Source organism: Coregonus lavaretus (genome assembly GCF_964263955.1).
Source record: "Coregonus lavaretus genome assembly, chromosome: 20".
In the NCBI taxonomy this organism is placed as follows: domain Eukaryota; kingdom Metazoa; phylum Chordata; class Actinopteri; order Salmoniformes; family Salmonidae; genus Coregonus; species Coregonus lavaretus.
In genome coordinates, this window is record NC_140007.1 from 20,285,213 (window position 1) to 20,302,022 (window position 16,810).

A 16,810-nucleotide genomic window follows, 5' to 3' on the forward strand; every position below is an offset into this window, starting at 1 on the left:
TAAGCTGCTTTTATTTGACGCTTTATCCCCCTCCACTGGATCGAATGATGCCTTCAGTTTCCCACCAAAACCTTTACATGTCATGCTGGTAAAGGTTTTATACACATTTCTTACAGATATTTCGTTAGTAATAACCCGTTTAATTGATTTGGATTCTTCTGTAAGCAGCAGTGTGGGCCAAAAATATCTGGGGTTATCTAGCTAGGTTTATTTTTATGTCTTGTTTTATAGAAACATCATGCATACTATTTTACAATTTTATGAACCTTCTAATTTTGGGGGTTGAATAACGCCCACTGAAATAAAAGTACTGCCTACTTAATCCACTAGGTGGTAATATATACAGAGAATCAGTCACAGTCACTCCCATCACAGATGAAATGGGAAAGGGGGTTTAGTCACCAGCATTTGCTACTATGTTTCAACTGGTCCCAATTCTGATACATGACAAGTTATAAGATGGGAGCACTTGTATATGATATGATCTTGAGCATTTTCTGTTAATTTTGGTTCTTGAAAGATGATTCACATTATTTACGTGAGAATGCTATTCATTGACTTCAGCTCAGCGTTCAACACCATAGTGCCCTCAAAGCTCATCACTAAGCTAAGGACCCTGGGACTAAACACCTCCCTCTGCAACTGGATCCCGGACTTCCTGACGGGCCGCCCCCAGGTGGTAAGGGTAGGTAACAACACATCTGCCACGCTGATCCTCAACACAGGGGCCCCGCAGGGGTGCGTGCGCAGTCCCCTCCTGTACTCCCTGTTCACCCATGACTGCATGTCCAGGCACGACTCTAACACCATCATTAAGTTTGCCGACGACACAGCAGTGGTAGGCCTGATCACCGACAAGACAGCCTATAGGGAGGTGGTCAGAGACCTGGCCGTGTGGTGCCAGGACAACAACCTCTCCCTCAACGTGATCAAGACAATGGAGATGATTGTGGACTACAGGAAAAAAAAAAGAGGACTGAGCACGCCCCCATTCTCATCGACGGGGCTGTAGTGGAACAGGTTCAGAGCTTCAAGTTCCTTGGTGTCCACATCACCAACAAACTATCATGTGCCAAACACACCAAGACAGTCGTGAAGAGGGCACGACAAAGCCTATTCCCCCTCAGGAGACTGAAAAGATTTGGCATGGGTCCTCAGATCCTCAAAAGGTTCTACAGCTGCACCATCGAGAGCATCCTGACTGGTTGCATCACCGCCTGGTATGGCAACTGCTCGGCCTCCGACCGCAAGGCACAACAGAGGGTAGTGCGTACGGCCCAGTACATCACTGGGTCCAAGCTTCCTGCCATCCAGGACCTCTATACCAGGCGGTGTCAGAGGAAGGCCCTAAAAATTGTCAAAGACTCCAGCCACCCTAGTCATAGACTGTTCTCTCTGCTACCACACGGCAAGTGGTACCGGAGCGCCAAGTCTAGGTCCAAAAGGCTTCTTAACAGCTTCTACCCCCAAGCCATAAGACTCCTGAACAGCTAATCATGGCTACCCGGACTATTTGCATTGCCCCCCCCCCCCCCTCTTTTACGCTGCTGCTACTCTGTTTATTATTTATGCATAGTCACTTTAACTCTACCCACATGTACATATTACCTCAATTACCTTGACTAACCGGTGCCCCCCGCACATTGACTCTGTACTGGTTTATCCCTGTATATAGCCTCCCTACTGTTATTTTATTTTACTGCTGCTCTTTAATTTAATTTTTTACTTATCTATTTTTTACTTAACACATTTTATTTCCTTAAAAACTGCATTGTTGGTTAAGGGCTTGTAAGTAAGCATTTCACTGTAATGTCTACACCTGTTGTATTCGGCGCATGTGCCAAATAAAATTTGATTAAAATGCTGGTTTTTGTAATGATAATGTAAAGAAACATAAAACGTATAGTCAATGATTGCTACATAGTTTATTTTTCCAGCTCATGGAATCAACAAATTATACATGTGCATCTATATTCATACATTTCTTTACTACTTTAAAACATTTTCATTAAATGTGATAAAAATGTACATCATATAGTATTGATAAGAAAATACTGAAAATGTTCAGTACAAATCTATACCTTAGGATTTATCTGGCAAGCAAAAATCCTTGCTCATTATCTTTAAAAAAGGAACTGACACAAACCAAAATAATTCCGAAGCCTGTTTAGTGTATTCTCTGACATACAGGGTCTCCCATGAATAAAGGAATTCACAGTATGGAAGAAAAAAAAAAACTGTCATAGTGAGTTATAATCTAAACCCCTATAAACTGCTTGTACAGAAAAACAATTGAATCAAACTACTTTTAATAGGGCAAGAAGATGTACCTACCAGGAATAGATGAGATAATGAACTTCAACCATGAATTAACAGTGGATCAGCTACACAAATGAAATGAATACTTACTTAGCAATGAAAAGTAATATGCTGAAACATGATTAGAAAATAAATAGTTGTGGTTACAATCCCAATGTCCTGTGTGGTTAAAACAAAAATAAATTAACAGATTTCTAAAATTCATCCATTCAAAATGTCACTCGTCATGCTTTGAATGTTACAGAACTGTTTGGAATGAGACAAAGCAATCTCAACTCTTCAACACCCTGTGTACCATAACAGAGAATGGAATAGTACCTCACAGTGTCAATGAGTCAGTATGATAGGGAGGGGGAGTTCAGTTCACATACCCTGCTCTGAGCAGATGTTTGATCACAGAGATGCAGTGTTTATGATTCTCATCAGGTATTTCTGCAGGTAAGACAGACTGCAGTCCAGCTCAGGAGAGGGGTAGAGGGGGTTAGAGCGGGTGGTGGGGAGTAAGGCAACTGTTCCCAGTACATTTTGGTTCCCCTAGCAAAAGCCAAAATCAATATGATGGGGCACATCAATGCCCCATCTGCTCTCAGAGGAGTATGTTAGCTTCTATTACTGTTTACATGTTGAGTACAACTTTAGTGTTAATTCCCAATTATACTTCACAACAGCTCAATGGGAACTAATCACACAGATAATAAAACTACAATCTATTGGAATGAAGATTTTCTGCAGTAGTATCCTTATTAGTTTCATGTTAAGCATTTGTAGTTTGGTGCATAGCCGCGGGAAGTAGTTTGGGGGCGGGGGTGCTGTTATTTTTTTTCTTTGCTGGGGGGTGCTGCAGCAACTTCAGCACCCCTACTTCCTATGGTTTGGTGAGGAACTGTCTAGTGTTTTGGGGAAGTCTGTTGGATCTACACTACCGGCATTCTAATCACCTTGCTGGTGTTGACCTTCCTGAACAACCACAGGTACAGACATCAGGTGACAGACATGTGACCAGGAACAAGTGAGAACACACACTCCCTCACCTGATCCAAGTCACACACAATGCGTAGCGGTAGACAAACTCCACCTTACTCAAATACAAGGTGCAAACACAGAGACTGGGTCGGTATATGTGAGAGCATGTGCAAGTCAAAATAGTAACTTCTTCCTGCTGACTGGGTTCTTTAACATTAGTCCCATCCCTCTCTTGGGGCATTAGTGTCCTAGCTCTAAATTATGTAACATCAGAAGCACTGTGCAGTACTCTGAGTCACAGTCCAGTTATCAATGTGCAATATATATCAGTATTACATTCTTTGAAATAGGGGAAAATACTGTAAATGAAGTTAGGGCACTGCTCAAACATGAATGATTCAGGCCACATCGAAGTGAACTTAGAGATGGAAAACTGTAAGAAAGCCAACCCTAACTGTTACATGTACTTCCTCCCTTACAAAACATGGACAGATGAAAAAGAGAGAGAACATGAGGAATATACTGAGATGAGTGAAGAGTCATGGTCAGAGAAATCAGAGAATCACATGTACAATCACATTCTGTCACGCTTTATAGACAAAGTGGGGAAATAGCCCTTGTCATGAGGTCAACGATGGATCTTCCTCACCCACACAACGACAGCGACATTCTGGATTATTGACCGATGACAGTAATGTAGAGATCTGGTCCTTAACCATGGGTCCTTATAATTTCCAATATGGTAAGTTGAGGTACACTTATTTTCCACTAAATAAAAAATCATACAGTAAATCATTTGATTGAAATAAAACAGAAAAGCCCCAGCATTAAACCTTCGAGATTTTCGAAAGTCCAGTTGCTTCGCATAATTGCTTCTAGTTTGTTTTTCGTGATTATCAACATTAAAAGCTTGGGGGGAAAACACAGGAATAGTGGTTAACCCTGTTCAGGTCCACACAAAGAGACCCATATTAGTTTTTTCTCCTCAGACTAAAATTAGAGTATTATTGCAGACCACTGCTCTTTGTTGGTTACTATGGTAACACGTAGGATGGAAGCCATTACTTTAGTTCCCACATGCTGTAATCACCTAGGGGAGGGGTTGTTTTCATTTGCAAAGTGACATGCCAAAAGCAGATTGTCAAAATGTGCTCAAGAGATAGTCTCCTCTATCTAACAAGCCAAGGTAGAATAGCTAGGGAGAGGTCAGAGCCTACAGATATGTGCATTCATTTGTTCACCTCGTTCATTAAATCAGTCCTTTCATACTGTTGACAAAATTGAAAAAACAACTGAGAATACCATCTCATTGCTGTCCTCAAGAGGAAGGATACAGAAACAGTCTCCCCCTTCCAAAATAGAAACAAGTGATTTTTGTGGTTTTGAATCAGGAGTTTCCCCTTCCACACAAACACCATGTGTAATTAATGTGTCTGTCTGTCTGTCACACAGTGTAGGGAGGGCTGTGTCGATACTATGGCACGCATGCGTGGGTCTTGGCATGGGTGTTCTTTGTGTATGCATGAGGGTATCTGAATGTATGTGCTTGAGTGTGTAAGACTATGTGTTTGCATATAAGAGAGAGAGTAAAAGTATGCATGTACAGTGAGGGAAAAAGTATTTGATCCTGTGCTGATTTTGTACGTTTGCCCACTGACAAAGAAATGATCAGTCTATAATTTTAATGGTAGGTTTATTTGAACAGTGAGAGACAGAATAACAACAACAAAAATCCAGAAAAACGCATGTCAAAAATATTATAAATTGATTTGCATTTTAATGAGGGAAATAAGTATTTGACCCCCTCTCACTCAGAAAGATATCTGGCTCCCAGGTGTCTTTTATACAGGTAACGAGCTGAGATTAGGAGCACACTCTTAAAGGGAGTGCTCCTAATCTCAGCTTGTTACCTGTATAAAAAGACACCTGTCCACAGAAGCATTCAATCAATCAGATTCCAAACTCTCGACCATGGCCAAGACCAAAGAGCTCTCCAAGGATGTCAGGGACAAGATTGTAGACCTACACAAGGCTGGAATGGGCTACAAGACCATTGCCAAGCAGCTTGGTGAGAAGGTGACAATAGTTGGTGCGATTATTTGCAAATGGAAGAAACACAAAATAACTGTCAATCTCCCTCGGCCTGGGGCTCCATGCAAGATCTCACCTCGTGGAGTTGCAATGATCATGAGAACGGTGAGGAATCAGCCCAGAACTACACGGGAGGATCTTGTCAATGATCTCAAGGCAGCTGGGACCATAGTCACCAAGAAAAGAATTGGTAACACACTAGTCAGTGAAGGACTGAAATCCTGCAGCGCTTGCAAGGTCCCCCTGCTCAAGAAAGCACATACACATGCCCGTCTGAAGTTTGCCAATGAACATCTGAATGATTCAGAGCAGTGTGTGGTCAGATGAGACCAAAATCGAGCTCTTTGGCATCAACTCAACTCGTCGTTTTTGGAGGAGGAGGAATGCTGCCTATGACACCAAGAACACCATCCCCACCGTCAAACATGGAGGTGGAAACATTATGCTTTGGGAGTGTTTTCCTGCTAAGGGGACAGGACAACTTCACTGCATCAAAGGGACGATGGACGGGGCCATGTACCGTCAAATCTTGGGTGAGAACCTCCTTCCCTCAGCCAGGGCATTGAAAATGTTGTCGTGGATGGGTATTCCAGCATGACATGACCCAAAACACACGGCCAAGGCAACAAAGGAGTGGCTCAAGAAGAAGCACATTAAGGTCCTGGAGTGGCCTAGCCAGTCTCCAGACCTTAATCCCATAGAAAATCTGTGGAGGGAGCTGAAGGTTCGAGTTGCCAAACATCAGCCTCGAAACCTTAATGACTTGGAGAAGATCTGCAAAGAGGAGTGGGACAAAATCCCTCCTGAGATGTGTGCAAACCTGTTGGCCAACTACAAGAAACGTCTGACCTCTGTGATTGCCAACAAGGGTTTTGGCACCAAGTACTAAGTAATGTTTTGCAGAGGGGTCAAATACTTATTTCCCTCATTAAAATGCAAATCAATTTATAACATTTTTGACATGCGTTTTCTGGATTTTTTTGTTGTTATTCTGTCTCTCACTGTTCAAATAAACCTACCATTAAAATTATAGACTGATCATTTCTTTGTCAGTGGGCAAACGTACAAAATCAGCAGGGGATCAAATACTTTTTCCCCCTCACTGTATGAATGTGTGTGTGCCGTAATTATTGTGCAAGTATGAAGGGTGTATGCGTCTACAGCGTGATGACTGTGCCGTCCTCCTCTAAGCTCCTTCCCTCTAGGCCCCTATCGGGCGTGCTGACCGTGCTCAGTGAACCGGTGCTGTTGCTGGAGGCCAGGGCTCCGTTGGCCGTGGTGCGGAGGTTCAGATGGGGCTCGTAGCGGGGCAGTGAGGGCATGCTGCAGCTGGCCAAGGCTGCCCGTGGGATGGGCACGGCCTCCCCGTCTGCCTCTATCACCAGGTCCTCATCATCCTCATCACTCTCCAGCTCCTCTGGATGGAAGTTCTGCATGATGTGTGCCGGGGTCGTCGCTATGGCAGCGCCCGGGGTGAAATAGCCGTAGAAACTGGCGCCGCTGTCGGAAGAGCGACCCGAGCTCCCGGAAGCCACCCCACCCCCTCCGCCACTGCTCCGTATGATGTTGTTGCGCTGGTTGGCTGGCTTCACCGTCACAATGAGGTTGTGGCTGTTGGCGATCATCATGTCAGTCACCTGGTCCAGAGACTTGCCTTGCACCTCGATACCATTGACCTCAAGCACCTCGTCGTTGACGGCCAGCAGGCCTGTGCTCTCAGCCAGGCCCCCAGGCACCATGCGGGAGATGAAGATCCCAGGCACCTTCTCCAGGCCCTGGGGCGTGACCCGGACGCTGGAGCCGTCGCGGATGTAGAAGCCCAGCGGTTTCTCCTGGCCGTGCTTGTAGAGGCGCACCCGGCGGTGTGTCTCAGGGAGGATGTCCACGTCGATGATGGAGGAGACGGGCCTGAAGTCCCTGGGCAGGCTAATGATCACAGGGGGCTTCTTCCGGTTGGCATCAGGCCGCAGCAACACGGCCGCTAGGACCGTCTTCTTAGGACGGGTCAGAGAGTCCGTACCAAACGCAGAGTAGTCTGCTTCCTCTGCAAAGAGAGAGATGGGAAAACATAATATGTATTAGAACCAACCACATCAATATTACATCAGTACAGTTGGGATCGAATCTCATCCCATAAATGCTTATTGACAATAATTATCATGGTGGAACTATAAATCATTACTGACATTCTACTGCAGACTATATTGTAGTTATGCAATAGCGATTGTGTTGCTCTAAGCCTGAGGGTTCCCTTAGCTTAGAGCCACTCCCTCCCTCCTTTCACTAGACTTGTTTCAGTGCTTTCCTCTGCCCACCCTTCCCCTGGTCTTATTCCTCATGTGCAGTAAATGTAGGCATAGACTCCGGTCTCTCTTTCATGAAAGGGCTTTCTGAATTCCTCACAGGATTACTCATGGCGACTGTGCTGCTGTGGGACATACCTGAACTTTCACCTGAGCATGGCTCAGAGCAGAGACAGGCCTCTAGACTAGATCAAAGGTCTGGGAGGACAGAGAGAACCAGGCAATGGCTCTCTAATGGTTAACCACCAGCACACGGATGCTAAACATTAACATCATAAACGTTGTGTGCCCCAGTCATTCCTTTTATCTATCGCTCTCTGTCTTTTTTCTCTCCCGCTGGCTATATATATATATATATATATCCTAGAATGAAAGGCATGTTCTTACATTTACATTTTAGTCATTTTAGCCAGAGCGACTTACAGTTAGTGAGTGCATACATCTTTTTATTTTTTTATACTGTCCCCCTGTGGGAATCGAACCAACAACCCTGGCGTTGCAAACGCCATGCTCTACCAACTGAGCTACATCCCTGCCGGCCATTCCCTCCCCTACCCTGGACGACGCTGGGCCAATTGTGCGCCGCCCCATGGGTCTCCCGGTCACGGCCGGCTACGACAGAGCCTGGATTCGAACCAGGATCTCTAGTGGCATAGCTAGCACTGGAATGCAGTGCCTTAGACCACTGCACCACTCGGGAGGTTCTTGTACCCCGTGGTGTTGTAATGTAGTGTACACTGTGCAGTTTGCTCAGGTGATGTGGATATACTGTATGCACCTAAGCATCATCTGTAATTGCCCAGGGATAGTTGCGTTGTCACTATAGACTGTGTGCGTGTGTGGATCTGGGATAGGGCCCAGACAGGTTGTAGATAAGGATTCATGCACTCAGATTCTGACAGGTACTCCCTCCTCCCCTCCCCATACCAACAAGAAAAACAAAGGATCAATTGTACAGAGAAGCGCTATCCCATTTCAATTCCCATGAGACATACGTTCATTGCCTCCTTATCAGGATGAATAAGAACTGTACAACAAAATACAGGTTTACATATTCACAAAAACACTCTGGTATGTTGCGTTAAAATACATACACACACACACAATAATCCAGACTCAATGTTTTTAAAGCATCCAGCTAATACATGAACAAAGGTATGTGGACACCTGCTCGTCGAACATCTCATTCCAAAATCATCAGTATTAATATGGAGTTGGTCCCCCCTTTGCTGCTATAAGAGCCTCCACTCTTCTGGGAAGGCTTTCCACTAGATGTTAGAACATTGCTGCGGGGACTTGCTTCCATTCAGTCACAAGAGCATTAGTGAGGTCGGGCACCGATGTTGGGCGATTAGGCCTGGCTCGCAGTCGCCGTTCCAATTCATCCCAAAGGTGTTTGATGGGGTTGAGGTCAGGGCTCTGTGCAGGCCAGTCAAGTTCTTCCACACTGATCTCGACAAACCATTTCTGTATGGACCTCGCTTTCTGCACGGGGGCATTGTCATGCTGAAACAGGAAAGGGCCTTCCCCAAACTGTTGCCACAAAGTTGGAAGCACAGAATCGTATAGAACGTCATTGTAAAGCCTCCCGAGTGGCGCAGCAGTCCAAGGCACTGCATCGCAGTGCTTGAGGCGTCGCTACAGACCCGGGTTCGATCCCAGATTGTGTCACAACTGGCCGTGACCGGGAATCCCACAGGGCGGCACACAATTGGCCCAGCGTCGTCCGGGATAGGGGAGGGTTTGGCTGGGGGGGCTTTACTTGGCTCATCGCGCTCTAGCGACTCCTTGTGGTTGGCCGGGTGCCTGCAGGCTGACTTCAGTCGTCAGTTGAACAGTGTTTCCTCCGACACGTTGGTGCAGCTGGCTTCCGGGTTAAGCGGGCGGGTGTTATGAATCCCGGTTAGGCATTATTACTCCTCCACCAAAATGTACAGTTGGCACTATGCATTCAGGCAGGTAGCGTTCTCCTGGCATCTGCCAAACCCAGAATCGTCTGTCGGACTGCCAGATTTTTACGCGCTACGTGCTTCAGCACTCCCATTCTGTGAGCTTGTGTGGCCTACCACTTTGCGGCTGAGCTTTTGTTGCTCCTAGACGTTTCCACTTCACAATAACAGCACTTCGAGTTGGCCGGGGCAGCTCTAGCAGGGCAAAAATGTGACAAACTGACTTGTTGGAACGGTGGCATCCTATTACGGTGCCACAATGAAAGTCACTGAGCTCTTCAGTAAGGCCATTCTACTGCCAATGTTTATCTATGGAGATTGCATGGCTGTGTGCTCGATTTTATACACCTGTCAGCAACGGGTGTGGCTGAAATAGCCAAATTCACTAATTTGAAGGGGTGTCCACATACTTTGGTATATATAGTGTATGTGTGATGTTCACACATAGGTATATTTACATCTACACACAGTAGGGCATTTCTAAGGACAGGCACGCACAGGTCTGGCAGACTGGTCCCTACAGTGCAGTCAAGCATACCAGTGAATCTCTAAATATTTCCCCTCTTCCTTCTTTATTTTTTTTACTCCTCTTTCTCGCAGCCCCCCCCCCCCCAAATATCAAAGTCTACCAATGAGGTTATAGTCAAGGATAGTGTAGAATAGGACGCCCCTGTGGGCCACTCATACAGCCTCAGCTAAGACATGCTGTTCTATAAGTCACATAAAACCCCACACACAACAAACCTGTGTTTAAACACAAACACTGCTCCATCCCTTGAGTGTTTCTCTGACTAATGATCCTCTCGCTGTGTGACAACTGATGCCAGTGAAAACGAATATCTCATCACTCATATCTCATTAAAGCAGCAAGAAAGGCTTTCAGTCTAATTAGACCACACACACACACCTGATCTCTCACACACACACCTAATCGAAGAGTTGACCCCTCCTAAATTGTCTTTCTCCAACCTGCCACCACTGGTTTCCTATGGTCGATAAAGCAGGCGGGTGTAAATAGTCAATACTATGGCGCTAAAGCCACATGGACCCAGAATAATCATCTGTGACTCTCTTGGTGTGTGTCCCTTTGGGGGTCCCCCACTGTCATATGTCCCAGCACATTTCCCTAGGGTCGAGCCGCCGGGTTCACCGTCACACTCAGTGCCTTGAGACAGTTTATGAGTTATCCTCATTATGTGCAATGGTTGGAAGTAAGCAGGCTAATAAACACGCACACAACAATAGAAATAACACCTGAAGTGAAGATATGAGTTCACCTTTATGCTCATTAAATACGTGACTCAAACTTCAGGAATGCAATGTAGTGAGCATAGTTCCTTCAGGAAGTACTCATACCCCTTGACTTATTCCACATTTTGTTGTGTTACAGCCTGAATTCAAAATGGATTAAATGGATTTTTTGTGTTCAACCATCTACACACAATACGCCATAATGACAAAGTGAAAACATATTTAGAAATGTTGGCAAATGTACTGAAAATGAAATACAGAAATCTCATTTACGTAAGTACTCACACCCGAGGCAATACTTTGTAGAAACATCTTTGGCAGCGATTACAGCTGTTAGTCTTTCTGGGTAAGTCTCAACAAGCTTAGCACAAGCAACATTTGGACATTCAGAGACTTATCCCGAAGCCACTCCTGCGTTGTCTTGGCAGTGTGCTTAGGATCGTTGTCCTGTTGGAAAGCGAACAGTCACCCCAGTCTGAGGTCCTGAGCACTATGAAGCAGGTTTTCATCAAGGACCTCTCTGTACTTTGCTCCGTTCATCTTTCCCTCGATCCTGAATAGTCACCCAGTCCCTGAAAAACATCTACACAGCATGATGCTGCCACCACCCTGCTTCACCGTAGGGATGGTGCCTGGTTCTCTCTTGGCAGAGTTCAATATTGATTTCATCAGACCAGAGAATCTTGTTTCTCATGGTCAGAGTCTTTAGGTGCCTTTTGGTAAACTCCAAGCGAGCTATCATGTGCCTTTTACTGAGGAGTGGCTTCCGTCTAGCCACTCTACCATAAAGGCCTGATTGGTGGAGTGCTGCAGAGATGGTTGTCCTTCTGGAAGGTGCTCCCATCTCCACAGAGGAACTCTGGAGCTCTGTCAGAGTGACCATCGGGTTCTTGTCACCTCCCTGACCAAGGCCCTTCTCCTCCGATTGCTCAGTTTGGCCGGGCGGCCAGCTCTAGGAAGAGTCATGGTGGTTCCAAACTTCTTCCATTTAAGAATGATGGAGGCCACTGTGTTCTTGGGGACTTTCAATGCTGCAGACATATTTTGGTACATATTTTGGTTCCAGGGACGGCCTGTTCAATAGGGCGATATGGGCGACGCACTGCCAAACGGGAAAAGGAAGGGATTTTTTTTCTAATCAATTATATCACGGCAACAGTAGTTATCAGTGTTCACGTCTGATCTGCCAGCCACTAAATGTCAAATCAGGCTAGAGTCGTGCTTCAAATGGCCCCGCCCGTTTTTGGGGCGATTTCAGTCAAGTTGAAAATCGCCCAGAAGTCTCTCATAGCCTGTCATGTAAAATCTATTTTTTTCAAATTTCAAAGCTTTCAATACATTCTCTATGGGTGTCTGTGGGCTTGCACTTACGCGCTTTCGTCATACGTGACGTAACCATGAACGTAACTAAGACAATAGCGGCTAGCAGCGTCTCTGTTGCGACCTGCAGTGTGGCGTTATTTTATGTTTTTAATTTGTAGACTTAGTTTACAAACATTCTGCCAACCATGGATTTCCAGTGGTTGGTTTTGGACTGATCTTGTTGATCGTGTACATACCCGCTACGAACGGACTAAATAATGAAAACGCTGCTGGCAGCGGAATCCCAATACAGCTGGGAGACTTGGCTGGATGACAGAGTCCCGGACAGAGAAGTGGAGCCGGCCGGCTTCACCCTGGTCAGAGCGGACCGCGATCCTGGTAAGAGAGCGACTCTGTACCCCGACATTGAACTGCTTTCTGTGTCATTGCGACCTTACTATCTGCCCCGTGAGTTCCCCCAATTGTTTGTTACCGTTGTGTACTGTTGATAATCACAAGTTTACTGGAGAACTGAGACCAAGTAGAGACTTTGGACAGGGTGGATATGGTATAATAAAGGCAGTTTATTCAGAGGTAAAGATATCTGGAATCGCGTGCACGGACTCGTTCGTCAAACTCTTAGGGAGAAGAGAGCCCCGAAAACATTGTGTGCAGACATTTTATACAATAAATGATGTAGGTTGAATCTAGTAGTTCTGATCTTCTGATTGGTCCTGATGAGTTGGGCGAGGTCCCCTCCACTGTTGCATTGGCTCTGAGTCGGGTTCTCTGTCTTCAAATGTTCAGCCTAAAGAGAGGGGATTTTTGTGTGTGTGTGTGTGTGTGTGTGTGTGTGTGTGTTTAACAGTGATGATGTGTGTGTGTGTGTGTGTTATCAGTGATGATGTGTGTGTGTGTGTGTGTGTGTGTGTGTCCTCAGAGCAAGAACTCGTGAGTTGGAAGAACTGAGAGACCTATGGCGTGGGTGTTGTCCTTGGCCACCTGCTGACAAGGCTGACAAGATAGGACTCTTTTGTCCATTGTTATAGGATAGGAACAGCATTGATTGAAAACAAACGCCCAACACAAAATGGGTCATGCACAAGATTTTAGTCAGACCAAGCTATAACATTATATATTTACTACGACAGTACATTCAACCAAAAGCTAATATAACAAAGGCATCAGAGATTATTTATAATCTGTCACAGAAACTGGAATCCATCTCCCCAGATCAGTCAATAAATGCTTCTGGTATTGACTTATATGCTGCCCCTGTCTTCATGTTGTTGCTGGACATATCTTTTTTAAAATGTGTGTAGGTCACCTAAATCATCAGAAAAATTGCCCCTCCTGAGAATTTTTTCAGGAGCCGCCACTGTTTGGTTCCCCAGATCTGTGCCTCGACACAATCTTGTCTCGGAGCTCTACGGACAATTCCTTCGACCTCATGGCTTGGTTTTTGCTTTGACATACACTGTTGACTGTGGGACCTTATATAGACAGGTGTGTGCCTTTCCAAATAATGTCCAATCTATTGAATCTACCACAGGTGGACTCCAAATCAAGTTGTATAAACATCTCAAGGACGATCAATGGAAACAGGATGCACCTGAGCTCAATTTCTTGTTTCATAGCAAAGGGTCTGAATACTTATGTAAATAAGGTATTTCTATTTTTAATACATTTGCAAAAATTTATAAAAACCTGTTTTCGCTTTGTCATTATGGGGTATTGTGTAGATTGCTGAGGACATTTTTATTTTATTTTATCCATTTTAGAATAAGGCTGTAACGTAACAATATGTGGAAAAAGTCAAGGGGTCTGAATACTTTCCGAAGGCACTGTAATACTTCATATTCAGGACAAAAAGTTAATTGCTTTGCCACATTCTTTGCATTATTACTTCAGTGCCTTATTCCAAAACATGCATCCTGTTTGCAACATTTTATATTCTGTACGGGCTTCCTTTTCACTGTCATTTGTGGAGTAACTAGAATGTTTTTGATCCATCCTCAATTTTCACCCATCACAGCCATTAAACTCTGTTTTAAAGGCACCATTGGCCTCATGGTGAAATCCCTGAGCTGTTTCCTTCCTCTCCAGCAACTGAGTTAGGAAGGACGGCTGTATCTTTGTAGTGACTGGATGCATTGATACACCATGAAAAGTGTAATTAATAACTTCACCATGGGAAATTCAATGTCTGCTTTTTCTTTTACCCATCTACCAATAGGTGCCCTTCTTTGCGAGGCATTGGAAAACCTCCCTGGTCTTTGTGGTTGAATCTGCGTTTACAATTCACTGCTCGACTGAGGGACTTTACAGATAATTGTATGTGTGGGATTCAGAGATGAGGCAGTCATTCAAAAATCATGTTAAACACTAGTCTTGCACACAAAGCGAGTCCATGCAATTGGATGTCACTTAAGCAAATGTTTACTCCTGAACGTATTTAGACTTGCCATAACAAAGGGGTTGAATACTTATTGACTCAAGACATTTCAGCTTTTCATTTTAAATTCATTTGTAAACATTTTGAAAAACATAATTCCACTTTGACATTATGGGGTACTGTGTGTAGGCCAGTGACAAAAAATCTCAATTTAATCAATTTTAAATTCAGGCTGTAACAACAAAATGTGGAAAAAGTCAAGGGATGTGAATACTTTCTGAAGGCACTGTATATGGGAGTTAATAATTAATCAAACCAATCAGTGGAAACTCTGTAGGAAGTAAACACTCAGGAGTTAGGTGAGGGTTGGGTACACAGCGGAAACAATAGAGTTGTTAAACATCAGACCTGTGTAGGACACAGAGTTGGGGTCAATTCAAATTTCAGTCATCAATTCAGGAAATAATCAGAAATATAAATTAAAATAATTGCCACCCATTTTTAATGACTTCACAAAAAACTCAAAATGACTTCAATTCAAATTGACTCCAACCCTCGCATACTGGATAAAATCCAACAGCTAGACATGTTTCATGGGTCTATACAGGTAAGCTATTCATACTATGCTATGATTATTATGATTTCCCACACACCCGTTTGAATAGTCATTGGAGAGAGAAACAGGCCAAGATTAAAGAGAGAAACAGAGCAGTAGAGGGAGACATGACATTCAAACTCTCTCTCGCACACAAGTGTGTACTGTGAATGGAATGCACTTCCAACCCCCACAGGGTCTGTTTAAAGTAGGGACTCTCCTCTCAGTTCAGGAGTTTCAACTTACTACGGCCTATCATACCCAAACAATAGTCACATAAAACTCACTCGATAGATCTTTGCGGTCTAGGCCCGTCTCAGGATAGAAGTGCCGATCTAGAATCAGTTTAGCCTTTTAGATCATATAATGAAAAATATTATAATGGACAGGAGGGACCTTGTCATAGATCAGCACTCCCACTCTGAGGCCCTTGATAAATACGGTGTTTAATCCTTATAAGGTCACGTCATCAGCTCCTGGCCCTATTCATCATGTATAGTCAGTCAGATATTTTGTCTACACCATATTTCTAAAAAGCTACTGTTACAATATCTATATCTGGTGACGTGATACCTGGAGGAGCCTCCGGACATCCTGTCTGTTGTTAGTCACAGACAGAGCAGAGGGCCATGTCAGTGTAATGTGACACCATGCTCAGGTGACACAATTACCTTCACAGAGCAACAGGACTGTCAATCACCCATGACCGTTAGAGTACTGTGAGTTAATGAAGAAAAAACACATTAATCAGTCATCTAAATACATATATTGAATGGAGTTTGTTACTGTACATGTGAACTGAACATTTCCAAAATTACATTACTAGGTGTTGAACTCTAGGGAACAATGTTTTGCATCTGTTCTGTGCTGAATGTTGCTCAATAATAACTGCTCTGGAAACAGTCTCATATGTTGACGACAGGCCCAGATATCCCCAACATGGTGAGTACCATGGTGTTCCAGTCACAGAGCGATAAAACTGGGAGGGAGTGCGTGAGGGGGTGAGTGAGGGAGGGGGTGAGTGCAGGAGGGGATAATGAATGATCATTAAAGAATGGGGAGAAATTATGTTCCTGTAGTGTTTCTATTCTGGGTGCAGTGAACTTTCCTTGCTACCCAGACTCCAAACACTACGCCCACAAACGTTAGTTTCTTCTCCGCAATGAGTCTGGATCCGAGTACCTCCACGATCCTTCACCGAATGCGAACACATTCGGGGGCCGTCTGATTGGTCCAGAGCCAGAACACACGTGGGTAAAGCGGCGGTTTGAATACGTGTCATTGGCTTTGATACTCTGATCGGTTATAGACGATCCAATCGCTGATGACTTTGTTTTGTACAACGCCCCTTGTCACCACAAACAACTTCAATGATGGCAGTCTCAGACTAAAGTATGTAGCGAACGACAGCGCAGCGGAAGAATTCAGTGTGAGTCCTCAGGCTAGCAGTGAACATACCTCCCTGGCACAGCTGAGATAAAAAGAGCCGTATGCTGATAAGAGAAGGGAGAGAAGGAATAGGAGAGAACAGCCGGGGAGAGCATGAGAGAGAGGGGGAGGATAAGGAGAAAAGCAAATCGGAAGAATGAGGGGAAGAGAGCAAGAGGAGTAAGCCAGTCCTTTGGTAAAGGGAAGTGGGGAG

The 16,810-nt window shown here is 44.6% G+C and overlaps 1 protein-coding gene across 1 annotated transcript in view; it reads right to left on the reverse strand.

The window, feature by feature from the left end:
• Window positions 1–6,440: 6,440 nt before the first annotated feature.
• Window positions 6,441–16,810, reverse strand: part of LOC311147460 (partitioning defective 6 homolog beta-like) — a 37,221-nt gene continuing 26,851 nt past the window's right edge. Inside the window, exon 3 of the mRNA XM_084184163.1 lies at window positions 6,441–7,417. Coding sequence (XP_084040289.1) covers window positions 6,531–7,417 — 887 coding nt within the window. The 3' untranslated portion in view covers window positions 6,441–6,530. The remainder of the gene's footprint in view (window positions 7,418–16,810) is intronic.